At 41.9% G+C, this 27,893-nt stretch overlaps 2 protein-coding genes across 9 annotated transcripts in view; one reads left to right on the top strand and one right to left on the bottom strand.

Annotated features, from left to right (window-relative positions):
• LOC100565946 (uncharacterized) overlaps positions 1–1,968 on the top strand; it is a 47,576-nt gene extending 45,608 nt beyond the window's left edge. For 5 of the 6 annotated variants that reach the window (XM_062971210.1, XM_062971212.1, XM_008122598.3 and 2 more), the window contains one exon: positions 371–1,968. In XM_062971210.1, coding sequence (XP_062827280.1) covers positions 371–681 — 311 coding nt within the window. In that variant the 3' untranslated portion in view covers positions 682–1,968. The remainder of the gene's footprint in view (positions 1–370) is intronic. The other variant, XR_507627.3, reaches the window with a different exon arrangement.
• A 960-nt stretch (positions 1,969–2,928) lies between these two features.
• gnl3l (G protein nucleolar 3 like) lies at positions 2,929–27,231 on the bottom strand. 3 transcript variants are annotated; one of them, XM_008122568.3, is made up of 16 exons: positions 27,074–27,231; positions 23,530–23,655; positions 23,390–23,427; positions 19,484–19,585; positions 19,192–19,308; positions 18,907–18,990; positions 18,646–18,781; positions 16,746–16,849; positions 15,211–15,355; positions 14,700–14,787; positions 11,954–12,131; positions 10,638–10,780; positions 10,282–10,418; positions 7,547–7,686; positions 5,256–5,427; positions 2,929–4,139 (listed from the first exon to the last, which is right to left on the bottom strand). In XM_008122568.3, the coding sequence occupies exons 2-16, from the start codon at positions 23,540–23,542 to the stop codon at positions 4,072–4,074; spliced, it is 1,665 nt and encodes a 554-aa protein (XP_008120775.2). In that variant the 5' UTR covers positions 23,543–23,655; positions 27,074–27,231; the 3' UTR covers positions 2,929–4,071. The 3 variants fall into 3 exon arrangements, with proteins under 3 accessions (XP_008120775.2, XP_062827279.1, XP_016854106.2); XM_062971209.1 differs by lacking the exon at positions 27,074–27,231 and adding an exon at positions 21,211–21,368 and having other exon boundaries at positions 23,530–23,654; XM_016998617.2 differs by lacking the exons at positions 23,390–23,427; positions 27,074–27,231.
• Positions 27,232–27,893: the final 662 nt, after the last annotated feature.

Here is a 27,893-nt window from a genome sequence, read left to right as displayed (position 1 = left end):
TTGGAAGGTCTTTCTCTTTGTCTGGTGACTATTAAATTTCAGTTGCTTCTGGACTGATGTAGTGTGCTTTCATTGTTCCAAGAAACTGATTTTACAGCCAACATCTCACACATATAAACATGTAGCCTCAATGTGAGCTATCTTGATACTGAGCAGTAGAAGATAATTATATTCTATTTGCTCGGCAGCAGGAAAGCTCACATTGAGGCTAAATGTTTGCATGTGTGAGATGTTGGCTTTAAAATCAATTTCTTGGAACAGACCTAAAATTTCTGAGGCGGCAGAGAATGTAGGCAGCATGGCTGATGCTTTTGCACTGAAGGTCCCTCCTGAAGAAATAGACAGTCAGTGTATTTTTTTTTCTCCCTAGGACACAAAACATGGAGGGGACAATCACCTTCCCGCCTTTGCCGTTCATTATCCCGTCAGCGGAGCAAGATAAGAACCAGCAGCCCCAAAAGGAGAGGGCGTTCTCCTTCGCGTAAGTGTCGGTCGCCATCCCGCCGGCTTAGTCGGACCCGGAGTAGTGCTGCTCAACAGCTGAAAATCCCTGTACTTCAGGAAGGGATGCATAGCCAGACCAGAACCAGCAGTCCCAAACAGAGAGGGCGTTCCCCTTCTCACAAGTGTTATTCGCCATCCCGCCATCTCAGCCGTTCTCGAAGCAGCGCTACTCAGTAGTTGAGCATTTCTGTACCTCTGGAGAAGATGAGTCAATTCACATGCACTGTACGAATGCATAGAGCCCCAGCACAAGCTGAACCGGGGAGGCAACTAGGCTCAGAAGACTGAAAATATGAAAGACGCTCCAGGGACACTTGTCTCTGAGGACACATTCCCCTCTGATCCCAGTTCTCTCTTATATTGGATCTATCTCCACATATAGCGGCCTGATCCTACTTTAACTGCTTTGACTCCATCCTGTGAAAACATGAGACTTTTAGTTTGGTGAAGCACCAATTCTCTAGTTTATTTCCTTGGAGAAAATGTTAGTGTTTAATGAAACTCTGAATCTCACATTTCCATAAGAGCGAGCCAGGGAAATTACTGTAGTATCCAATTGCTGCCATTGTGCAGTGCTTACTTACACGTCGTTTTTAATACTTTACTTTGTCTTAAACTAGACCAGATCAAAAACCTATTTCAGTAGAGCATGTTAAGCTAATCAGCATACCCGCCTTCTTTGTATAATTTCTGTAAATTTTGAAGGATCTGCATAATTTATCTACAATTTGCTGGTCTGGGGTAACACAGCTGAACAAGGCAGTAACCCCCTCCTCAAGCCTTTGGAATTTTTTTCAGGCACGCATTACGCATGCACTTCCAACCTCAGGGATTTAGAAATGCGAAATAAAAGCTGACATTTTGCAATAATTTTGCGGAGTCATCCCAGCATTGCTTTAATCCTACTGATATATTGCAGAATTCGGCAAAGAGCAAACAAGGTCATCACCCTTCAGTTTTGGGGTATAGAATGAACTATGTAAATTGATATAGAAAACACAAAAAATAAAATCCAAACTCATATTTTCCTAAGCCGAATAGATGTATATAGATCTTCTTGAGAGAAGGGTTATTAAAATGCCATACCTCTGAGAAAGGAAGCTAATCTACTGCAATGCTGCAGTCCTATTGTAAACTCAGAAATGTGGCTTTAGCTTGTGAATGCAGCAACTCTAGAACAGTTGAGCACTTGCTGAATGCTCAGGCTTATTCCCAATGCAAATCCCTTACATTGATTACAGATATCACTAGAAAGGAAACAATCCTATGATCTCATGGATCTCCCCCCATCCAAACACACACACTTTTATTCTAATAACAAACCTCATATAGTAAATACAAAGGTTTTGCTCTAAATATGGATAGTAGTCATAGTATATGTTATTATGATTTTTAATGCACTTGACTTTTGGGCTTTGAGATGCTGACAGTTTAATAAAGTCCTTGTAATAGTATTACTTTCAATGGTTCTTAATGTTGTAGTTTAATTATAATTTCTGAATTATAATCTATTTTCATCCATAATTTGAGAACATGGAAGTCACCCAAGGCCCAGTTCTGCTGGGAAAGTACGATATAAAATGAACAAATAAAGTAAGGTTGAGAAAGATATTGGACTACAAAATCCCCTTGCTCATTCTGGCTGGAATGACTGAAAGTTGGGAGTTCAAAACATCTGGAATACCAATATTCCCTAGTCATATGATAAATAAAAAGGCTAAATTTTAGATTGAACAGGTGTGGGAAAATCTAGATCAGGGGTCCCCAAACTAAGGCCCGGGGGCCGGATGCGGCCCATCGAACCCATTTATCCGGCCCCCACGGCACAAGGGCAGAAGGGGGTTGGGCTAAATGACCCAAGGGGTTTCTTATTCTCTTACAACCATTATTATTATTATTATTATTATTATTATTATTATTATTATTATTATTATTATTATTATTATTATTGAGGCTGGGTAGCCATCTGTCAGGGGTGCTTTGCTTGTGCTTTTGATGCACAAAAGCAGAAGGGGATTGGACTCAATGGCTCAAAGGGTCTCTTCCAACCCTCTTTTTTATTGTTGTTGTTGTTAATAATTATTATTATTGCTCAGTGGCCAACTATAGTCCGGCCCTCCAACTGTCCGAAGGATCGTGAACTGGCCCCCTGTTTAAAAAGTTTGGGGACCCCTGATATAGATGTTATAGGACTATTGGTTATTCTGGCTGGCCAAAATTACTGCCAAACAGTATCTGTCAAATTGCATGCAATTCTGTTCAGTGGTTCGTAGTTTTCTGCCTTCCGAAATTGCATTTCCTGAAACCTTGTAAAGCTTTTCAAATTGCAAGCCCCAGAATCCCCCATCCAGCATGACCAGTGAGATGTGGAAAAAGGGATTTTTTTCTTGGTTTAGACTAGTAGCAAAACTCAACAGGACACAGTGAAGTGGCAGAAGTGTATTTATTACAACTCAAATCTTTACCGTTTTATAGGTTTTGCCCTACCACCTGTGGAGCCAGAGGTCTCTGGCTGGAATTTCTTCCTCTCCAATCATTAAAGCTAGATTTGCTCTCCCAGAGTCATAAAACGAGATAATTCTTCAGCTATCATTTCTCAACCTGCACAGCTGAAGGGGAAAATCTCTTCTGGCAGGGCTTCCAGCTGAGTAATCAGGGCACCTCTCTTTCAAAGGCCAGGCAGAAAAATTTCTTCTCCGACGGAAGAAGCAAACGGGCCGCTAGGCCTGAAGGCTTTAGTTTCCCTCCACCAAATGACAATGGTTGGCCCTTTTGGGCAGGAAAAGGGATGCTTTGCTGAAACGGCATACCCAGATGTGTTGAAATTATAAATGTAGTTGCAAGAGGCAAAATCACCTATACCAAGCAGTGACATATCCAGTTAAGGCATCATGTGATGATACTCTTTTTAACCAGGCTAATTTCATTTTTTGTCTCCAGAGCTGACAATAGTTTTTTAAGAGAAACAATTACTTTCAAAGCTAGGTGGAAGAATCTTTCTACCTGATCAAGTCACTCTCTACTGGATTGGTGCTTTGTTTAACAGTACTTAATGTGTCTCCAAAAGTTCCCTTTGCAAGAGGTCACCACTGCAGCTGTTCAGCCCTTTCTGGATGAGCCATTTGAAGAACTAGAGACATTCAAGAAAATGCTGCAATACGAATGAGAATGAGGCTTTCTTTAGTGTGAGCCAAAATCTGCTGCATTGTTTGCAAGTCATACTTGAGATGAGCCTCACTGAATGACACTTTTATTCACACAGTGCTTTTGATGTTATCCAATTAAATAAAATGTTTTTATTTAAAACAACATTGGGTTTTGCATAGGGCATGAATTTGCCAGTTGTTGTGGTGATGCAAAAGTATGGCAGGATATAAACCAAACTGCCTCCTGATGGCAGCAGCCATGTGGGAGAACAGCCTTTCCTGAGGTAGAATCATCAAAGCAAAGAGTCAGAAGAGACCCCAAGGGCCATGCAGCATGTTCCAACCTCCTGCCATGCAGGAAGATAAAAGAAAGTCCCAGTGCCAATCTTTTCTTCTGCACCATTCCATCAGCATTATTCTGTTAGTCATCAGACAAGCTGAAATTCATAGCTGCTGTCAGTGTTGCAGAGAGCTTGGTAGCAATTTTCTCTGCAGAGAATGGGAAGAGAAATGAGGGTTAGGTGGCCAAAGAGCATGTGCAAGCAAATCTATGTGCCTCCAAAATGAATTGAATGAATGTCCTTTCTCTTCTCTCTTTCTCATATCTAGTGATGCTAAAGACATTAACTGACAAAAAACATTTGGTGATGTTCAGCAATGAAACAGCTTCTACTTCAGAGGCTGCCTTATACTGAGCAAGATCACTATTACTGTGTTTCCCTGAAAATAAGACACTGTCTCATTTTTTTTCCCTTGCAGACGCACTGTGGCTTATTTTCAGGGGATGTCTTATTTTTATTAACATGGGGCAGATGAGAAGGGCTGCTCTTCTTTACCGCTCCATGCCAGTACAAGGAGGAAGATGTGTGTGTTGCTGCTCTTCAAAAAGCCACGTGGAACAAGGGTTTGGAGTGATGGGGTGGACTGGGCCCAAGCCTTTCCCTTTGGGGGGCCCTGATCACCTCCATACCTCTAGGGTTTCTTTTCCCCTTTGTGCTCTTCTTTTAAATTAAAAGTAATTTAAATTAAGTTTTAAATTACCGTATATACTCGAGTATAAGCCGACCCGAATATAAGCCGAGGCATCTAATTTTACCACAAAAAACTGGGATAACTTATTGGCTCGAGTATAACACCCTTGTGATGTTTGTTTTTCTGTCTGTGCCCGTTCAAAAGATTTCACCTCATTTTCTGTCCCTGTCATAATTGGATTTTGAACATTTTGGCTTCTTCTGGAAACAAGAATTGGTAATAAAGCTTTAGTGGGGACACCTTTTCCCCAAGACAACTCCGCCAAAAGTAAATTAGTAGTAGCTTTCACTTTCTGTTGTCTCACCCCGTCCTTAACTATGAGTTGTTTGTAAGTTAATGTTTGTAACTCAGGGACTGCCTGTAAAATTGTCCATCATATAACATTAAAAAAACCAAGATTTTTTTTTTTAAAAAAATTCAATCTTTTGATGGTTGGATTTATGGATGCAGAATCCATATGGAGAGCCAACTGTTCCCCAGACTGGTGGGCACGTTTAGACAAGGCCCGAGCCACCCTTTAGGTGCCAGAGAATAAACTAATTATCTGCATTTTCAGCATGTAGCCATGCTTACCTGCTCGCTTCTGCTGTTTTTTGCGTCTCTTGCTTGCTGCCCGCAGACCCTGTCCCTGGTGCAAGGGATCCAAGGCAGAGATCTCTCTCAGGTCAGGAGCCTTGGGAACAGCCTTCTCTGCTTCCACAAGGGCCTTGCTCTTGGCTTTCAGTTCTATCGTCATAGGGCCAAACTAGGGAGAACAAGCAAAATAGGTCATGTTGCTTTTTAAAAAGCAATTAGAAAAACCAAGACAGAGTGACGGGCTCCACCTCCATTTCCTAGAACTTTGAACAGAAGGATTTTTCCCTCCTATAGATGGCTCAAGCCTTTCAACTGCCCAGGGCTTTGAGGCCGTTTAATATGAAATCTGAAAATCTCAAATATATGGCCCATGTAATGGTTGCATCCAAGGCTTCAGACTGTGCAAGGCAGGGATGGAGATATTTCGGCTGCACTTTCCATAGAATAGTAAGAATTGGAAAAGACCACATGGGCCATCTAGTCCAACCCCCTTGCCATGCAGGAAAAGCACAACTGAAGTACAGTAGAGTCTCACTTATCCAAGCTAAATGGGCTGGCAGAAGCTTGGATAAGCAAATATCTTGGATAATAAGGAGGGATTAAGAAAAAGCCTATTAAACATCAAATTAGGTTATGATTTTACAAATTAAGCACCAAAACATCCTGTTATACAACAAATTTGACAGAAAAAGCAGTTCAATACGCAGTAATGTTATGTTGTAATTACTGTATTTACTAATTTAGCACCAAAATATCATGATATATTGAAAACACTGACTACAAAAATGGCTTGGATAATCCAGAATCTTGGATAAGCGAGGCCTGGATAAGTGAGACTCTGCTGTACCATCAAACCTCTCTGATGGGCAGGGTTGATGGAAGATGCCATGCAAGATCAGGAGTGCCACATCTTCACCACCATTGGGCACAAGGAGCATTTGTTCTCAAAAATGAAGTTGAGAAGACTTTGCTCTAACCATGGCTATCATCCAAGCTTCACAAACCAATTCATATTTTCCTGCTCTTAACTTCTATCAACTAGTTCACATCATGACTGGATAAAGCAGTGGTTCTCAACTTGGGGTCCCCAGATGTTTTTAGCCTTCAACTCCCAGAAATTGTAACAGCTGGTAAACTGGCTGGGATTTCTCGGAGTTGTAGGCCAAAAACATCTGGGGACCCACAGGTTGAGACCACAGATTGCTGCAGTACAGCTATCTATGTCTTTACTTGGAATAATATTAAGCTATAGGGTTGACCCTCCACACTTGTGAGTTGGAGCTTTCGCAGATGTGATTATTCAGAGATTTGATTAATAGACCCTTTAGGTCTCTAGGTCTTTCAGTGCATCCAGATGCTGACCACAAAGTTATGATGGAGGATCCAGAGATCCCTAGAGAGGTGTACAAAAATGTGTATTTTTATTAATGTTTTTCCACTTTCATGTGAGTCCTACACCCATAACCCTAGTGAACATGGAGGGCTAATGTAAAATTGTTCCATGCCTTCACATCAATTCTGACTATCATTGAGCATGGATTTATTTAGAGAGTTCCCATTAACTTTTTCTAAAATTACCCAAGTAATTTCCATAATGGAGCAGAGATTCAAATACTGGTCTCCTAAAATCTTAGTTGAGCACTCAAACTACTCTACCACACTGGCTTTTAGACTAGATGGAGAGAATAAATAAAAGAGCCCCGACTTTTCAACAAGAGAAACTCCTCATCCTCTCCCAGATGTTTGCTGCCAAAGCTCTTCCTAATTTATATGACGAAGATGTCACTCTTATTTTCTCCCATTCCAAGCAGCTCAAGCTTCTAGTTTGGCCCTGTTGCTTGCCAAAACTAAACAGAGCTTGACTGTTTTCTACTTGATGATATCTCAGAAAAATCACAGGCCTGTAGGTCTGGCTATTTTACAATCACAATATGACTTGTAAAAACTAAGAGGGGCGGGCAGAGAAAAGTACTGCAGGATAATAGCTCACATCAAGACTATTCCCCCATTGCTACAAATGTGGCTAGCCTTTAGCTGCTTCACAATCTTGCTTCACAATACCACTCCTTTTTCCTCACTGCTATTTACACACTTCTGAATTCCGAAAGGAAATTCTATCTTAACTTTCTTGAGGCAGTTCCAAGTTGAATCTGCTTGTTCCAATTTCTTGTTTAAAAAGTGAATGGTTAAGACTATTTCTGGGGCCTGGATAGTTGGAAGAAAAGAAAACTGCATAAAAGGCGAAAACTGCTATCTTGAAACCACAGCCCATCTACTTGGGTGCAGACCTCTGGGTCACCATCATCTTCCATTTTGGTCTCTTCTGGATCCTGATGGTGAAGTTCTTCCTCCTCGTCCATCTCGGCCTCTGCCCCACTGGTGAGGCCAAAGCCTTCCAAGCTGATGCCAACAGGGCCAGAGGGCAAGCCTGCAAGAGACAGAAAAATCACCTAGAGCAGAAACCTCCCAAGGGAGAAGAGCTCAAAGACTCTTGTCTCCTGAATTGCAAGAGGCTGAATAAAACAGGGATCAGTTTTGATGCTTTAAGGGGCCCTAGGAATCAATTTCAAGACTAGCAACAGGTTGCACCATACAGTGGGAGAAATAACGGAGTGCAAGAGATGAGAACAGTAACAGTAATCTGACAGGACTGTTAGGACTTCTGTGTCAAAAGTCATGCCTCTTAATCAGGGATGGACAACATGAAGACTGCTTATTATGTACAGCCACCTGCTTTTTGCGGCACACTGGCTTTTCCTGGATACACCATACTATAATCAGTTGTAGATAAAATTTGTATGTGCATTTTTAAAGACCTATAATTCCTGAAAGCTTCCAGGATTGGGAGCACCCTTTCAAACAAGATGAAGTGTTCTCTTGTACCTGCCCTGGTCCTGAAACATTTTTCTAATTAAAATCAGAAGTAAAAAAATATGGCTTGGGTCCAGGTTATTTGAAGAACCGCATCACTCTTTATGAGCCTGTTAGAACATTAAAATCACTTGGAGAGGGCATTTTTTGTCCCATCACCCTCTCAAGCTCCTTTCGTGGGAACAAGGAAGAGGGCGTTTAGGATGGCTGCTCTCAATCTCCACAACTTCCTCCCAAGAGAGACCAGGACAGCCTCGTCCCTCCTTGCTTTCTGTAAGCAAGTTAAGACATTTCTCTGCTATCAGGCATTTGGGGGCAGATGAGATATAGGCTGCTGGGGATGGTGTGAGTGAAATTTTGGGGAAGATATGCAGCTTTTTGATGCAATTTAATTGTATTTTGCTGTATTTTAACTTTTGTATCCATGACACTGGAGTCCCGGTGGCAAAGTGTGTTAAAGCGCTGAGCTGCTGAACTTGCCAACCGAAAGGTCGCAGGTTCAAATCCCGGGACCGGAATGAGCGTCTGCTGTTAGCTCCAGCTTCTGCCAACCTAGCAGTTCGAACACATGTCAATGTGAGTAGATGAATAGGTACTGCTCTGGTGGGAAGGTAACGGCGCTCCATGCAGTCATGCCGGCCACATGACCTTGGAGGTGTCTACGGACAACGCCGGCTCTTCGGCTTAGAAATGGAGATGAGCACCAACCCCCAGAGTCAGACATGACTGGACTTAACGTCAGGGGAAACCTTTACCTTTATCCATGACACAAATATTTAATTATTTTTTTAAAAAAAATTGTGTTCCTATGTATATGTTATTTGCTTGATTTTACAATTGTATTGTGTTGTGCCATTGTTAGCTGACTTGTGTCCCTATGGGAAAAGAAGCGGAATTAAAAAAGCAAGTAAACAAATCAATAATAAACAAACATCTGGAAGGTGGTTGGCTGGCAAGTGAAGACCGGCCCCCAGGATTCTGCTCAAGAAATGGACTTGGCTCACTTGCTAACAGCTGAAAAACAGATCTTGCCCCCGTCATTTAAGAAGCCACTGCAAGCTGTGTTTGTGGGGTGGCTTAATGCTTTGCAGAGCTCATATCCAAAATACAGGGTTCCAACACGGAAGGAAGACAAGTGTGAAGTTTTGCAAACCTGTCCAAAAGTTGCAAAAATGGGAAACTGTGGTGATAAGAAAGATGTTGGTAGAAGCAGTGAGCCAGACTGGAGGCGCAGGAAAGAAGTGAGACTCATTTGTCAGAAATGTTAACACCTCTAGAAAGCTACACTGACAGGAAATATGCTCCCTGAGACACTCAACCTCCAAAAAAAGGAAGAGAAGTGTCAGATCCTGAAGGGGTTATGAGCAAAGGCACTGAGTGAGAAATAGGTAGCTGGTTTTATCTTCAAAGAGGAAGATGCCCTTCTTGCAAAAATCAATAATATATAACATTTTTGCAAAGAGAAACAGTTCCATACACTGAAGATTTCTACAATCACATTTCTACCATACCACTAAACGGTAAGGGATGGGCATGAGAAGTAAACAATAGAAAGTGAAACTTTTTTAAAGCCTGGAAAGTTACTTTTGAAAAACTGTTATGCAACTCACTATAAAATGCCTCCTTTTCAGTAATTTCTTGCCATTGCTTATCATGTTGGGTATGTCAGGATTTCTAACAGAATCACATAATACTTTTTAAAATCTGCTCAAAATACCTCTAAAATCCCAAAGACATTTTTTCAAAGTAAGCTAATTCCCATAGCATTTGACCTTGATCATTTCTACTAGCTACTACTTTAAAAAAAATCATTTCATCCCACTGTTGTTACAAAAAGAGAAATATTGGTAAGTAGGTTATTGCAGATAATAATACTACTTTGTCATTTGTTTTTGCCACAATTTTTTAGATTTATGCAGACTTCCTAAGGAACAGCAATTAAAACTCATGAATTTGCTTGCTTGCATGCTCCTGGAAGCAAATTTTTACTCTTTCTTCAAAAGCTCCTTGTGAAAAAATGAAGGAATAACCTGACTCTTGTAGGTTCAGCAAGTGAATACTGTTCCTGAACATGTGCAGCTTGAGAGACATTTTGAAACTACCAGAAGAGACTCATGATCTAACACTACTTGGGGTGTACATAGCTACTTACTTGCCAAAGCCTTTTCATTTTCCTGTTCGAGAGCTTCAAAATCGAAGGCCTTGCCCATTTCTGCCACAATCTCAGCACTGACGTGAGTGGGCAGTGTGTGGGTTTCAGGTGGATGTGTAAAGTAACTGATCTTCCCACTAGCAAGAGAGAGAGAGAGCAAATCTGTAAGGGAGTGCACAGAGACAGCATGTGATTCCCCCAGACCCTCTGTTTTCCTTCATGGGACTACTCTCGAAATGACAAATTTAAACAAAACATTGGAGTAGGAAAGCCTGTGTCAAAAGCAGCCCCTGTGCAAGAAAGACATTCCAAATTCCTGGTCATTTTTTTCAAAGAGCCTTCTTCCTCCTACTTACCTCATCCAGTCACTTAGCAGTGCTTTTGCCGCCTTTTCGTGATCTGGTATTCCTCCTTTCTTCAACTTGCCCTGACGCCGTGCCAAATGAGCCAGGAACTCCATGGTATCCTGGAAATCTGGCACACCATAGTGCTGCATAATCTTTTTGGGGAAGAGAGGACAACAAGAGAGAAGCAGGTGGACAATCTTCTACTGAACTCCTTGATGTGTATTTAACATGCTGCCACTTTCAAATGATCTAAGTGATGATTGCAAATACCTCTGAATGACTGACTTGACCTAATTCACACAGTATTTCTGGCTCTAAAGATGATACACAGAAGATATGCAAATGTAGTAGAAAGTTTGGGAAAGGGAAGAAGGTAAAAATAATTTAAAGTGAGACTCCTGAGAGAGTTCCCAGTTTTTGACAAATCTCATCCATGTTCCATTTTTATTGGTTGACATGCATTATTGATTGATATACATTTTAATACCAAACTTTTAATTATTCCTTCCTCAATGTTTAGTTTATTTCTTTCTCCATGTCTTTTTAACCCAAATGATCTCAACTGTTCCATGTCTGATCACTCACATGGATTTCTATACAAGGGACATATTGTACTACTTTCCTATTATTCCAATCAAACAGCTATCAGATTTCTTTGTTTTTTTAATCTGAGAACTGATTTTCATGTAAATATTTCTGAAAAGTATAGGCAGCTACATCATCTTACAATTACATTTCACTTAGAGCAAATAATGTCTCCTTGAAGATAGTACCAGCCATGATTAGGGGGGAAAATTTCATGCAACTAACCAAATTAAAATTCCTACACACACTTTAAGACTGCTGCCCAGTTAATGAGAGCATTCTGGCTCATTTTTAAGATCTCCAAAGAATAACGAAGACTGGTCCTACACTGTAGAATTAATTCAATTAACATCAATATAATTGCCATGGCTCAATGCTATGTAGCAGTTTTACAAGGTCTTTAGCCTTTTCTGTCAAAGAATGCTGGCATTTCAACAAAGTATACATCCCAGGATTTCACAGAATTGAGCCATAACCATCAACACGGTGTCAGATTGAATTAATTCTACAGTGTGGATGCACTCTATGTTAGTCGGTTGTAGCAGAGACCTGTAGCACCGCAAGCCAGACATGACGACTATGGAACTCTCCAGAGGCTCTTAAGACTGAAATTCCCATCCATGCTTATTATTGACTATAATGAATAGAGCTGCCCAGGATTCCTGACCCTCAACTACACACTGTTCTCACTTAGAATTACAAAAAGAAGCCCCAAACCATCTTTCCGCCACAATAGCTACCTGTTGTTTGTTGCATCGTTTCAAAATGGCCTCCACAGGACTGACCGGATCGACCAGTTGCTCTATCTTAACACAATTTCGTAGAATCATGGCCGCATCGGAGGTGGGAGAAGCTATGACAATCCCAGGGCAATCTAAGATTTTGATGTGTTTGTCCAGATGTACCTCTTGTAGGCACCTAGAAAGATAAAGGATAAGAAAAGAGGAAAGGATAGAAAAAAAAGAGGAGCTTCTTTTCTCTCCAGCCCAGCCCATTAGGACAGTCTATAGAGGTTCTTTGCTATATTTTGGGGAGCGGGGAGCACCCATGGTTTGCATCAGGGGTGGGCAGCTGTAAATGGCTAGGGGGTCATATTAGCCAAGCAGGAGATTGTGAAGAAATTATTCCTCTCATTGTGCCAACTCTTGAAAAAAGCAAATAAAAAAAATCTTCCCAAATATCATCTAGGGGAAATGAGGGACATTAATACCATGCTTTTGGACCTTCTGGAGCCTCTGGAGGTCTACAAGAGACTTTTTTTAACAACAGGAAGTGAATTTTGAGAACCCCTGAGGGATCTTGGAAGTCACAAATATGCCCCCGGGGAAGAAATATGCAGGCCATGAGCTTAACACTGAAACACCCCAGCTGGTTTTGCACCCTTCTTGCCCCATTTCTGCCAAATTTGCTATTTTGTTGGAGGAAACCATTTCCCCAGAAGTGCAATTCCCTTTGAAAGCAAGAAGTGTAGTAAGTATACAATTAATTTTTAAAGGAGGGAAAACACATTTTTCTATTGTTACAGGAATAAACCCCTCTCCAGATGATTCAAGGGAAGAAGTATGACTATCTCTGGTCTTGAAGAGATGAGACATGGATTAGTAAACAGATTAGGACAAGAGACAGTGACTAGCAGAGTCCCAACCCCATGAAGCCTGCAAATGTTTGCATAGGGATTTCAATCCAGGCCTTCTGGTCAAAGTTCAGCCCAACAATCTTCTGTTCCAAAGATAGAAGATAATCTCCCAGAGGTGGTTTGTCAATCCGCAGCAATCCTGGCCTTCAGAGACAGGCAGAAGGAGTGCAAAACTTATTTAATAAAAGGAGTTATTTATAAATTTGTTTGACTGAATAATTTATATTCCATCTTCCTCCCCAAATGGGAGCCAAAGTTTTGTTAGGCAGGCAGGTGAATAGCTTGGACTTTTGATGGAGTTGTTCATGGACAATTTGATTTTTAGTATTTCCAGCTGTTAGATTTTAAACATTTAGATTTTTATTTTACAATTTGTGGCTTTTAAACTTACACATTTAAAATGTACAAGTTTGGCACTGTAAATTGACATGATCTTAAGTTGCTTCTGACAATTAAATGAACAGACTGTATGCCTTCCTGCTCACAGAATGAGACTCCCATCTCACAATCCAAATTTACTTTACCCAACTCTGCTAGTCCCTAATAGGAGGGGCACAATCTCACTTGTGCCTCCACCTACAGACTTTTTTTTACATCTGGGGATAAGTCAGTAAAACAATCACAATCTGAGGTTTAATAACAGGTCAAAAATTAATCAGGGATCGGCGCAATGAGTAGAAAGATGTGAACAGATCACTCTGAACAATCCCACTGCTGGTAAACAAGGGGAGCCCATGACATTATTCTGTCTGAGACAGAATAGCAAATGGCACTTTCCTCATCGAGCCAAATGCCTACAGTTGTTCAGGTTATTTTGACATGTGTGCTAGAAAAATCCACTAGTACCGCTCTATAAAGCTGAAAATACAAATGCAACTACAGTAGAGTCTCTCTTATCCAACCTTTGCTCATCCAACGTTCTGTATTATCCAACGCAGTCTGCCTTTTAGTAGTGAATGTTTTTGTAGTCATTGTTTTCAATACATTGCAATGTTTTGGTGCTAACTTCGTAAATACAGTAATTACTACCTAACATTAGCATGTATTGAATGGCTTTTTCTGTCGATTTGTTACAAAACATGATGTTTCGGAGCTTAATTTGTAAAATCAAAATGTGATTTGACATTTAATAGACTTTTCCTTAATCCCTCCTTATTATCCAACATATTTGCTTATCCAACATTCTGCCGGCCCATTTATGTTGGATAAGCGAGACCTTACTGTACCACAAATTAATTAAAAAACTACCTGCTGGTCTTTCACAACTTCCAAATCTTGGTCTCAGTTAGCTACCGCCCTCTGCCTAGGGGTATTACTAGTTCTGTGTGAAATTTGCCATTCGTCATCAATGGCAAACTTCCTTTTACATGTAGAATTTTTGCTAACTTGGGAGTCCATCCTTTTCAGGGAAGTCAAGAGAAGACTTAGTTTTCCTATAGGAAATGGCAAGCCTGAATCTGTCCTGTCTTGAAGTGTGGCCTGTGGTGAATGAAACTGAGTGTTCCTCCAAATGAGACAATGCTTCCAAGATGAGCCATCTAGTTTTCAACAATATGAACTCCATATTTAACAGTCTGAACTGATGTGGAATATAGGACAGATCTCTCTAGCTTGATGACTTCCAAATATCTTAAGACTGAAGCTTCCACTAGACCCAGGTAACATAGGGAGTGGAATTATGGCAGCTGAAGTCCACAGTATCAGAAAAGAAAAGAAAAAGCTCTCTTAGGATAGCCCCTCTTAAAGGAGAAGACCGCTTAACCCAAGCTTTAAAGGGAAGGCTGCCTTCTTCCCACTCCCGACTTATTGGCCTATGTGTTACAAACATGTGTGGAAACACCACTACATACTTGGTAACGCCAGGCGTGGCACCCACACTGCAGGCCCGGCTCCTCTTCAAGCTGTTGATCAAGCTGCTTTTGCCAACATTTGGAAAGCCTGCAGCCAGGGAAATAGAAAGGGTGTCTCAGTCAACCAAATCCACTCAAATCTGGTGAATGCTCCTATTCAAAATGCACTCTTTTTTGAGCATCCTGCAAAATATTATTTCCAAGGAATGGGAGATGTAGGCAAAGGCCTAAAAGTGGCAGAAGAAAAGAAAAGTATTCTTGTATTCAACATATGGTGCTATGGCCCACTCCAAACAGAAAAGAAAAACTACTGCTTTGTCCCCTGGACCTCTGAGACAGAGAATCAATATTTACAAATGAAGACAGTGAAGATTTCAAAATGTCTGGTTTTGTCCTATATCTGAGATGAGGCAAAGAAATTCATTTCTTCCAGGATTCTTGAATGATCCTCTGGGCATTGGGACAGGGTTCAGAAACACCATATTCCCTAGAGAAGGGAAGTCTTGCTTACCAACAACTCCAACAGTTATGGCTGTCTTAACATCCTGATTCCGACAATAGTTAGCTAACACCTTCATGAGACTGTCAGCCCCGACACAGGCTCCACTGCTGAGTAAGTCACTCGAAGCCTGGATTACTGGGACACGGCTCTGTTGCTGGAAGGAAAAATGGAATTGTAAGGAAACAATCCCTTCCTTCTCTCCGCAAACCACCTGCCACTATAAATTCTAGTCCAGAGTTTCTCAACCTGGGGGGTCGGGACCCGGGGGGGGGGGGGGGTCACGAGGGGGGTTTTAGAGTGGTCGTCAAAGACCATAAGAAAACACATATTTCTGATAGGAACCCAAATCCCTCCAGTATATTCTATTGGTCATGGGGGTTCTATGTGGGAAGTTTGGCCCAATTCTATTGTTGGCGGGATTCAAGGGACTCTTTAATTGTAGGTGAACTATAAATCCCAGCAACTACAACTACCAAATGACAAAATCATCCCCCAACCCCACCAGTATTCAAATTTGGGTGTATTGGGTATTTGTGCCAAATTTGATCCAGTGAATGAAAATACATCTTGCATATCAGATATTTACACTAGGATTCATAACAATAGCAAAACTACACTTATGAAGTAGCAATGAAAATGATTTTATTGTTTGAGCACCAGCACAACATAAGGAGCTGTATTAAGGGGTCGCGGCATTAGGCAGGTTGAGATCCTCTGTTCTAGTCTTTTAGGTCCCAATTGTCTCTGTACCATGCTGCATAGCACAGAAGTTAGGGTATCTTTTCCTAAAATCTACTTCCATTTTCAATTCGCTCTGTACACATCTCAAAGAAAATGACTTTGGATCTCATCACCTAAAGATTAATGACTGTATTCATTCACAAGAAAAACACCTTCTATAGTAGGCCCTCCTGTTTCGTGGTATTTAGGGGCACCAGACCCCGACAAAAGTGGTAAAATAGCAAATTAAGGAGAGAGAAAAACTGACAAGACCTCTAGGAATTTCTAGGTCCTCCAGTGTGACTCTATGGTCAACTTCTGTAGGATCTAGGAAGTTAACCCTCTGCTGCTTCTAGTGGTCCATCAGAATCATTAGATCCTCCAGCATACCTTGCGTTGACCACAGAGACATGCTGGAGGACCTAGAGATTCTCTGAGACATTCATTCTATGAATCTCTAGGTCCTCCAGCTCACCTACATGATCAACTTTCAGCTGAAGCTGACTATGTAGTTGCACTGGAGTAGCTAGCACTTTTTAGAAATCATATTAATCAATTCTGCAAATAATCAAATCCACAGAAGTCAAACCAGTAAATAAGGAGGATCATCTCTAATTCTTCTTACAGTTGCCAATTTTGAGGAGAAAGTAACATTTGTGAAAACTGTGTTTGCTCTGGCAGACCACCAAAAGCAGCAGAAGATTACTTACTGGATTGTGATCTCCCTATTGTGCACCTTGATTTTTTTTTCTATATGGACCATTAATTGCCACCATCCAGACTGCATCTCATTTGTTTTAGTCAGTGCTAGCAGGACCACATACCAGGTTTTTGCTCTGCTGCTGTGTGGAAGCTTTGAATGCAACAGTAGGGAATTCATTTCTCAGGTATTTCAGCCACTTTGCTACAATCTCCTTAGACACCAGATCTGGATGAAAAATTGGGAAAGCAGAATTAAGGCATTAAGGAAGTCCAGGAAAAATTAAATAAGTCCAGCAAATCTTCAATACAGATGCTTTACATTAAGGCAAGGGTGTGTGAAGAATTATGTCACCCACATATGCCAAATAAAATTAGCTGGCCTTCTAAGGAGCCCCCGGTGGCACATCGGATTAAACCACTGAGCTGCTGAACTTGCTGACCAAAAAGTCGGCAGTTCAAATCTGGTGAGCGGGGTGAACTCCCGTTGTGAGATCAATAGGTATTGCTCCGGCAGGGAGGTAACAGTGCTCCATGCAATCATGCTGGCCACATGACCCAGGAGGTGTCTATGGACAACGCCAGCTCTTCAGCTTAGAAATGGAAATGAGCACCAACGTCCAGAGTCTGACACGACTAGACTTGTCAGGGCAAAACCTTTACTTTTACCTTTAAGTGTCACAAGACTTATTTTACTGGTATTACATCTATTGTTGGACTGCAGCTTCTATCAACCACAGACAGCATAACTACTAGTAATAATTGTAATTTCTCTCAACTCTGCAACAAGAGCAGCCTTGAGGTCCAGAAAAAAATTATTTTAGAAAAATACTGGAGGATCTGGGTTACAATACAGAAATACTGACCTCCAATATAATATTGCCACAAAAAGGGAATGCTTACTGAAACACTGGATACAAAAGTGCATTGGATTCTTCTGTGCTTGAGCCCCATACAAAAAGGATTAGGACTCTATCATATAATCCCCTTGTTGAAACAGCTACACTGGCTGAGCAGAATTCAAAGCGCTAGTAATGGACTTTAAAGCCCTACACAGCCTGGGTCCAAACTATTTGAAAACCATGTGTATATGAGTCAGTCCAAACTCCAAGACCTGCGATTGGGAAAAGGCTTTCTGTCATTCCCACCACCAACACAGGGAAGGCTGGTGAGAACCACAGCAAAGAGCCCTTCCAGTGGTTGCTCCGAATTCATGGAATTTCCTTCCAGGGAAGACTGGTTGGATGCCTCCCTGTAAAGACCTTTTTTTTAAAGGCAGCTTTGAATGTTTAATTTGTTGTGATACATGGAGCTTTGAACAGGGGCTGTTCTGTTTCCATTTTATTATGTTTTAAATGTGTTTTGAAAACGGGGCTGTTGTGTGGTTTCCGGGCTGTACGGCCGTGTTCCAGCAGCATTTTCTCCTAACGTTTCGCCTGCATCTGTTGCAGATGCAGAGGATCTGTTTTTAAAACTGCTTCTCACTTTAATAAATAATAATAATAATAAACTTTATTTTTATATCCCGCCCCTCTCCTCGAAGGGACTCGGGGCGGCACACAACAGGGACAAGCCCGAAACAACGACACAGCATTTGACAAAACTTAAAACATATCAACAATACACAAAATAAAATAATGGACAATACATTAAAATCCAAGCAGATAAAATCAGAGTAATTAAAAGCAAACCAGCGGGGACAAGTTCTGTAAAGTGCTGTATCATGGAAATGAGTAACAGTGATAAAGTGCCATACGCTTTTAAAACATAAAGAAGTATTCTGATGACAGCTCTATTGGGCCTATTCATTCAAACGCGCTAACTTTCATGCTAACATATGTTTTTAACATAGACATTTTGCTTAATTGTGTCTTAATGTTCATGCAAATAGTGTTTTTGAATTGTGTTGTGCTTTAAAAGGTTGTACGCCACCTGAGACAAAGGTGGAGCATACGTTAAATAAATAGATAAGCAGCACACCAGATTTCCTGTCTCTCCCAGGGAACCCAGGCCTTCGAAGCATACCAATTTTATTTAGCACCAGGACCAGCCTCTTGTTTGTGCCAGCCTGCATCACTGCCTGCTCAACCTGGGGGCACCGGCAGCCTTGAGGATCCCGAGCATCAAGGACTTCCAGGATCACATCGGCAGCTTCAATTACCTAATAAAAGTGAGAGAGAGGGAGAACTAAGGGGATATGTTATCTGACATATGGCTCAGCCTTACCAGACCAACAGAGCAGGCTGTGTCCAATCCACAGCAAATATTTCTCCAGTCTCCACTAACCTTCCTAAACTCCTTATAGTAGGCCTTGCAGGAGCTGTCTTTCTCCAGAAGGGAATGCCTGGCCAGTTGCTGCAGATCCATCTCCTGTGAGGAGAACAAGTTCTCATATATATATATATATCACACACACACACACACAGAGGTCAAAAGTTAGGTGTTAAGAGAAAAATGCTATGCCCATGCTGTTTAATTCTGGACAAGTTAAACTTCCAAGACTTAATGTATATTCACATAACTCTGTGTGTGAGCGTACACTTGTGAAGACCTCTATCACAGCTTGACTACCTTTTGATTAAAATGCTGCTGCCTGCGTAAAGCATCCTTCTGAAGCCCTTCCAGACTCCGGAACCTTCCGATTTCCTTTTGGCGAGCCAGGCGTTGCCGTTCCTGCAGTTCTGTTACCTGGTTGAGAGATGCAAAGTCTTAATCCACAGCTGGGCCCTGCTGGCTCTTCCAGCCCCTTTCAGCCTCTCCAAAACATAGAAGACCCACAACCCACTCGGCCGGACAATGCATTCCAAGCAGACAGTTCCAGCTCCATTACACATGGAGCACTGTTTCCATTTCCCAGCCTCACCCTTTTCTGCTTGAGCGCTGCTTCCTTTTTGACCGGCTCTTTGAAACGTGACAACTGAGGCACTCCTGAGTCTTTCTTCCCATGCATCTTTGCATCCTTTTTCTATAGAAGGGAAAGGGAAGGCATCAATAAATGCACAGAACTGGCCCCAGATGGCTACTGACCAACCTGCTTGGAGGGTTTAGTTCTCTTCAAGCTCTTTCCCCTCCACCAGTTTCTATTGGAGGAGGGGAGGGGGGAGCACTCTGGATACCCTCAGGGATGGGGACCGGTGAATGGACTATAACTTCAATTATGCCTTACTACTGGCCAGGCTGTCTGAGGTTAATGGGAACTTGATTCAGTAATGTCTTGAGGACCACAGGGTCCCACAGCCATACCACACATACTACAGAAATCCATCTCAGGGGAATCTATACACAAAATAAAAGTGCAAATCCATATGTGACACGGGTGTCGACTCACACAGACAGCTTCTGGCCTTCACAAACAGGCTATAGTTCCCAGTGCTACGGAGCCACCAAGTCACTCCCTCCCAGGTCATTGCAGGTTACAGTGAGCATATCCCAGTGTTCCTTTCTCTATTTGCATGACCCCACCTACTGCCTTTCCCTTAACCCTTTCCTACTCTTTCCTGTGGCACACAGCAAACAGAGGAATTGATCAGCAACTGAACACACTGGAGAGGTTTGGGAAGAATTCACCATGATTTATAGGAGTTATAGGGACTGGGATGTATAGTTCACCTGCAATTCAAGAGCACTCTGAACCCCACCAATGATGGGCCTGGATCAAACTTGCCACACAGACCCAACACAGCCAGCTTTGTATACTGGTGGGGTTTGGGGGTGATTGACTTTGGCATCTGGTTGTTACAGTTCACTCCTATTCAGAATACACTGAACTCAACCAATATCAGATCTGGACCAAACTTGGCACAAAGACCCAACACGGCTAACTGTGAATACTGGCACATTTTCGGGGCGATTGCTCTGGGAATCTGGGAGTTGCCATTCACCCTTACCCAGAGAACAGTGAACCCAGCAGATGACGGATCTGGATCAAATTTGGCACACAGACCCAACACGGCCAACTAAAAATACCGGGGGAGTTTTGGGAGGGTTAACTCAAGATTTTTGGCAATTGTAGTTCACTTACATCCTGATGGATTTACTAATGGAAACATTAATAAGAAACAAAAGCAAAGACTGAGTTTTTTCTAAGAAACAGCATAACATATGACCAAACTGATATTACCTCACAATCAAAAACAAACAAGGCCCTTTTCAAATAGCCCGGGCATGGCCGGGTACCCAAGCTAGTAGACAATAAAAAGATAATTGCCTGGAAGTATAAAGCCACAATCCTATTTAACACCGGCTAAAGCCCAGGAAGGTGCCAACCAGGAAATGACAGGTACATTAACCTAATCAATCGTAGGTGTGCGTGCTTGTGTGTATAAGGGAGAACTTCACACTGTCCAGCAATTTTTACACAACTTGAAAAAAACCTAAGGAGCAAGAAGATACTGGATACTTCCTCTCACAACACTGAAACCCTGGTTCTGCCAGCATATTTACTGTACCAATAAGAAGATGAAATCTTCTTTCCATCTATTTGTTTGGTGCTAAGTCAGTGAATAAATATGGCAACCAAACTGAAGTTTTAATCCATTCATGATTAATAATAGCTTAATGGCTAAGCGAACGAACCCAAAGAGTGCTCACCAATGCATCGTCTTCATCATGGAAAGAAGTGACAAGTGGAGTGCCGCAGGGCTCCGTCCTGGGCCCGGTTCTGTTCAACATCTTTATTAACGACTTAGACGAAGGGTTAGAAGGCACGATCATCAAGTTTGCAGATGACACCAAACTGGGAGGGATAGCTAACACTCCAGAAGAAAGGAGCAGAATTCAAAACGATTTTGACAGACTAGAGAGATGGGCCGAAACTAACAAAATGAAGTTCAACAGGGACAAATGCAAGATACTTCATTTCAGCAGAAAAAAATGGAAATCAAATATACAGAATGGGGGACACCTGGCTTGACAGCAGTGTGTGCGAAAAAGACCTTGGAGTCCTCGTGGACAACAAGTTAAACATGAGCCAGCAATGTGATGCAGCAGCTAAAAAAGCCAACGGGATTCTAGCCTGCATAAATAGGGGTATAGCGTCTAGATCCAGGGAAGTCCTGCTCCCCCTCTATTCTGCCTTGGTCAGACCACACCTGGAATACTGTGTCCAATTCTGGGCACCACAGTTGAAGGGAGATGTTGACAAGCTGGAAAGCGTCCAGAGGAGGGCGACTAAAATGATTAAGGGTCTGGAGAACAAGCCCTATGAGGAGCGGCTTAAAGAGCTTGGCATGTTTAGCCTGCAGAAGAGAAGGCTGAGAGGAGACATGATAGCCATGTACAAATATGTGAGGGGAAGTCATAGGGAGGAGGGAGCAAGCTTGTTTTCTGCTGCCCTCCAGACTAGGACACGGAACAATGGCTTCAAACTACAGGAAAGGAGATTCCACCTGAACATCAGGAAGAACTTCCTCACTGTGAGAGCTGTTCGACAGTGGAACTCTCTCCCCAGGGCTGTGGTGGAGGCTCCTTCTTTGGAGGCTTTTAAGCAGAGGCTGGATGGCCATCTGTCGGGGGTGCTTTGAATGCGATTTCCTGCTTCTTGGCAGGGGGTTGGACTGGATGACCCATGAGGTCTCTTCCAACTCTACTATTCTATGATTCTATGAGGTAGAAGGGATTCAACCAGTGCTGGATGGGATTACATTTCGCCCTGAAATCCCAGATTCATAACTTGGACATAATCTTGAATTCATCCCAGAAGCTGGATGCCCAGGTTTCTATGTGCATTTGCACAGACAAAGCTAGTGTGCCACCTGCACCCATTTCCTGAGAAGCCAGATTTGGCTACAATAACACATGTCTTGACTGATTGGATTACTGTAATGCACACAATGTAAAGATGGCTTTAAAAATACTCAGGAACTTCAGTAAGTTCAAAATGCTGCAGCTCGATTGCTGATTGGGGTTGGTTATAGGGAGCACATGATGCTTGCTGAAACAGCTTTGTTGGCTGTTAGTTCATTTCCAGGCCCAACTCAAAGTGCTTTGACTTCATACAGCTTAGTCCAGATGATCTGAAAGCCTATATCTCATCATCTGAGCATGACTGAGTCTTATCATCTTGAATTCCTGCCAGAGAGACATTTGATCTGCTCCCTCTCTGTTGTCTTTTCATCTAAATAAGCCTTCAGCATTGGCTGGTGGGATGATGTGCTGTTTTAATATGCATTGTGCATATATGCAAATTTAACTGTTTTAAATTTTATAAAAATAGTGTTTTAATTAAATGTCACATTTAATGCTTTTTTAAACTGTTGAACTTCTTTTTGTTTGAACTACTCTGTTTAAACTGATGATGTAAGCTTCAAACCCAATTTGGGATAAAATAAATACACAAACAAAAAAGCCAAATAGAATACTGTTCAGTGCCTTTCTTTTTCATCTTGGAACTAAGAATAGAGTCTTTACTATTGGCAATCCCAACTCTTATTTTTCCAGTTGAGAGGAGTCCCTTATATTTCTGTAAGTAAAACAGTACTTAGGATTTTGAACCAAGTCTCCTTTCCTCTACTTCTGACCACCAACTTATGTGGCTTATGACTTCTCACCAATAAAACTGAATTCTCTAAGAAAATTGGTATTCTTCTCACAGCCATATCCAAAGGGTTCTGCTTGGACTCTGTGACCCCTCTCTTCAGTCTTCAATAGAGGAGATTAGCCTTTTCCTACACAACACACAGCTCAGCATCAAATAAATCTCACCCCCCCCCCCCAAGAAAAGCATTTGTGAACAGCAGAAAAGAAACAGCTGTAGACAACCCCTGCTCACCTTGCCATGTTTGTGTTTCTTTCCAGATTTTTTCTGCTCTGCAAAAGGGGAGGAGTGGGGGGTCAAGGGTCATCACTGTACATCCGAAATTCTAACTAGGTAGGAAACAAAGTTTGATCTATAAATGAAACAGAACTTACTGCGTCTGGTCATGGTGTCAAAAGCAGGCAGACAAGCAAGAGGGTGATTTTCTGGCCAGACAGCTAGATTCAGTGGCCACAGCACAATTATCTAAATTATTTGGGTTTGCCTCCTTTTACGAACACCTAAAAAATAAAGAAAAGACATCATCACTATCTTTGAAAACCAGTGTGCTCTAGTAGTGAGAGGATAGACTTACAACTTGGAATCTTCAGTGCAAGGTACTGCTGTGATGACAGATTCACTAGATGTCTTTGGAGTAGTCACTCCCTACTAACATGACCCACCTCTTGTGAGGCTAAAGCAAGGCAGGAGTGCACAACTGGAAGAAAAAAGTCCTATAAACTAATAATACTAATACTAAAAGGAAGAAAACCACATCCTAGAACATACATTCAAGGAAACCAGAATCCCATATTCTGTTCTTACTGGACAGGAGAAGTAAGACTACAATAAATGACAGAGTCCCTGCACCAAATTCAGAAACAGTATGGAAACTTAACTGATCACTGATAGAGATATGGAAAAGTTGTATTTTCAAATATCCATAATAACACCACAAAGCAAATGGAGGTTTTGGAGAAAATATTATTTAATGCCCAGGAAGAGTTTTCAGAATTTGATGGCATTCACAGCGGAATCCACTATAGAGTTTTCCAAACTGTGTGCTGCGACACATTCATGTGTTGGCTGTAGCGTGTAGGTGTGTCCTGTGAACTTGACAAGAAACCTGAGTCTATGTGAAATAAGCAGTAAATCACATATTTTAAATAACATAAAAGGAAAGGTCTTCATGAGATATGTCATGATACATTTCATGATTGCAATTTATGCATGTGTCTGCATCTCTTATAAGAAATTGGTTTACCCTCCTGTTTGGTAGTAAACCTAAATATGTTTTGAAACAATGCATGTCTGAAAAGTGTGTCACCAACATGAAATGTTAGGAAAGCTGTTCCAGTGGAAATTCCCCAGCTAACCTTGACTGCCTCAGAATCCTGAGTCTTGTATAGCCCTTTTCCACACATCAGCATAAAATTCACACTGAACTGGATTATATGACAGTGTGGACTCAGATAATCCAGTTCAAAGTAGATATTGTGGATTATCTGCCTTGATATTATAAATTATATGGCTGTGTGGAAGGGTCCTATGTTTGAACATCCAACTACCCCAAGACTGACGGCCCTTCCACACTGACCCTATATCCCAGGATCTGATCTTAGGTTATCTGTTTATCTCAGGTTATATGGCAGTGGGGACTCATGTATTCCAGTTTAAAGCAGATAACCTGGGATCAGATCCTGGGATAATGGGCAGTGTGGAAAGGCCGTAAAGAAGGACATCAACAGAAAGGTATGCACTTATCTTCCAATGAAATGCCTATTTGAAGAGCTTGAACTACAGAGAGATACTCTCCTCTCACAGTAGGAAATTCAAAAGCAAAACTCTAAATACTCTAGAATTGCCTTATCTGGAACTCCAAAATATTTCAAAACTGTTCACATGGGAGGCTGAGATAGTGACACCTTTGCTTTCCAATGGTTCGATGCACTCAAACGTTGTTTCTTGCACAAAATTGGTAAAAAATATTGCGTATAACATTACCTATGCATATAAGGTATATATGAAACATAAATTAATTTCATGTTGAGGTTTGGGTCCTGTCTCCTAAATATCTCACTGTGTACGTATTTTAAAGATCATTTTTAAGACTAACACAGAGGGTGCTGATTGATGTTTATGTATTTTAATAGATTTCTAATTATTTCAATGGTTTTAACTATTTATTATTAATACTCCTTTGTTTTCTGCTAACCTAGCAGTTTGAAAACATGCAAATGTGAGTAGATCAATAGGTAACACTCCGGTGGGAAGGCAACAGCGCTCCATGCAGTCATGCTGGCCACATGAGCTTGGAGGTGTCTACGGACAGCTCTTTGGCTTAGAAATGGAGATGAGCACCAACCCCCTGAGTTGGACACGACTAGACTTAACATCAGGGGAAAACCTTTACCTACCTTTAGTTACCCTGTTTCCCCAAAAATAAGACATCCCCAAAAAATAAGACCTAGTAAAGGTTTTGCTGAATTGCTAAATAGAAGGCCTCCCCCGAAAGTAAGACCTAGCAAAGTTTTTGTTTGGAAGCATGCTTGGCGCCTGCCAAACAAAACACCAGAGCATGCAGGATCGGTAAATGTACATATGAGTTGTACATGGAAATAATGGTAATAACAAGAAATTCTTGACAGGAGTCACAGTTTGTCTGGTTTGGTTATGTTGGTTTGTGATGAAAACTACTGTACAGTATATAATAAATGTTCATTTTTTTGTTCAACAATAAATGTGAATTCTTCTTCATGGAAAAATAAGACATCCCCTGAAAATAAGACCTAGCGCATCTTTGGGAGCAAAAAATAATATAAGACACTGTCTTATTTTCGGGGAAACACGCTAGATGTAAGTAATTTGTAACATTGCCACAATTGCATAGACACAACAATATGTTGTTATTTTTTTACCTCTTATAACACAAAATAAGTGCGGACATGACTAGACTTAATGACGGGGGAAATTTTTACCTTTACCTAACATCCCAAAGGAGCCCCGGTGGCAAAGTGCATTAAAGCGCTGAGCTGCTGAACTTGCAGACCGAAAGGTCCCAGGTTCAAATTTCGGAAGCGGCTTGAGCGCCCGCTGTTAGCTCCAGCTCCTGCCAACCTAGCAGTCTGAAAACATGCCAATGTGAGTAGATCAATAGATACCGCTCCGACGGGAAGGTAACGGCGCTCCATGCAGTCATGCCAGCCACATGACCTTGGAGGTGTCTATGGACAACGCTGGCTCTTCGGCTTAGAAATGGAGATGAGCACCAAACCCCAGAGTTGGTAACGACTGGACTTAACCTCAGGGGAAAACCTTTACCTTACCTAAGATTGTTAGATTCATGTCCTTTCATTTAATACATTTTATTTTTTCATTAAATGTTAACATTTTACTTTAATATTGCTACTTTTTATTGATACTGGTTTTCATTCATTGTGCTGTGAGTGAACTTGTCAGACATGACTGGACTTAATATCAGGGGAAACCTTTACCTTTAACATCCCAAAACATACAATGCTGGGTCCCTAAGCTAGTTAATAATAATAATAATAGAATGAAGGCAGTTTAACACCAAATCACTGAATGCTATGGGATCATGGGAAAAGGCCTCAAGCCTTCTCTGCTCATAGAATTCCATAACACTGAGCCAGAGAAGTTAAAGTGGTGCCAAACTCTATTAAATCCACAGTCTAGATCAGGCATGGGCAAACTTGGGCCCTCCAGGTGCTCTGGACTTCAACTCCCACAATTCCTAACAGCCTACCGGCTGTTAGGAATTATGGGAGTTGAAGTCCAAAGCACCTGGAGGGCCCAAGTTTGCCCATGCCTGGACTAGATGCAACCCTGGTCCCAATCAGTTCGGATGAGGGGCACTGCACTTGCCTAGTCCAAGGCTATGACTATGAAAGCATACATTTCAATACAGCACACACTTGCCTTGAAAGGCCACAAGGAAGGCAGTTCTAAGGGTCGCCCACTCCTCGCCTACGGTGCGCCTTCTCTCCCAGGGAAGAAGACCCTCTCGCCACTTGGACTCCCACGTGGGCGGGCCTTCCTGGAGTAGGAAGCACGCGGCCTTCTGCGTTGCCCAAGGGGGCGGAGCCTCGGCCGTGCTTGCCTGCGTGCGCGCTCCCGCCCGTCTTCCCGGAAGACGCCTGCGTGCTTTGTCTTTGTTTGTGTTTGCAGAGACAGCAGGAGAGCCTGCCTGTGTAGAAATTAAGTGGCTCTCTATGGGCCTTTACAGACAGCCATATAACCCAGAATATCAAGGCAGAATAACACGCAATATCTGTTTTGAACTGGGTTATCTTGAGTCCACACTGACATATACCCCAGTTCAAATAATGTGGGATTTTATTCAGCTGTAGGGGCCTGTGAGGAGCATCTGTAGGTCCTTTCATGCAGCCCTATATCCCAGAATATCAAGGCAGAAAACCTCACATTATCTGAGTGTGGACTCTGATAACCCAGTTCAAAGCAGATATGGGATTTGCTGCCTTGATATCCTGAGATATGGAGCCTCCGATGGCTCAGTGTGTTAAAGCGTTGAGCTGCTGAACTTGCAGACAAAAAGGACCCAGGTTCAAATCCTGGGAGCGGCTTGAGCGCCCACTGTTAGCTCCAGCTTCTGCCAACCTAGCAGTTCGAAAACATGCCAATGTGAGTAGATCAATAGGTACCACTCTGGCCGGAAGGTAACGGCGCACCATGCAGTCATGCCGGCCACATGACCTTGGAGGTGTTTACGGACAAGGCT

This window comes from Anolis carolinensis, chromosome 2 (genome assembly GCF_035594765.1).
Source record: "Anolis carolinensis isolate JA03-04 chromosome 2, rAnoCar3.1.pri, whole genome shotgun sequence".
NCBI lineage: Eukaryota > Metazoa > Chordata > Lepidosauria > Squamata > Dactyloidae > Anolis > Anolis carolinensis.
This window is presented reverse-complemented; position numbering and strand designations above follow the sequence as displayed.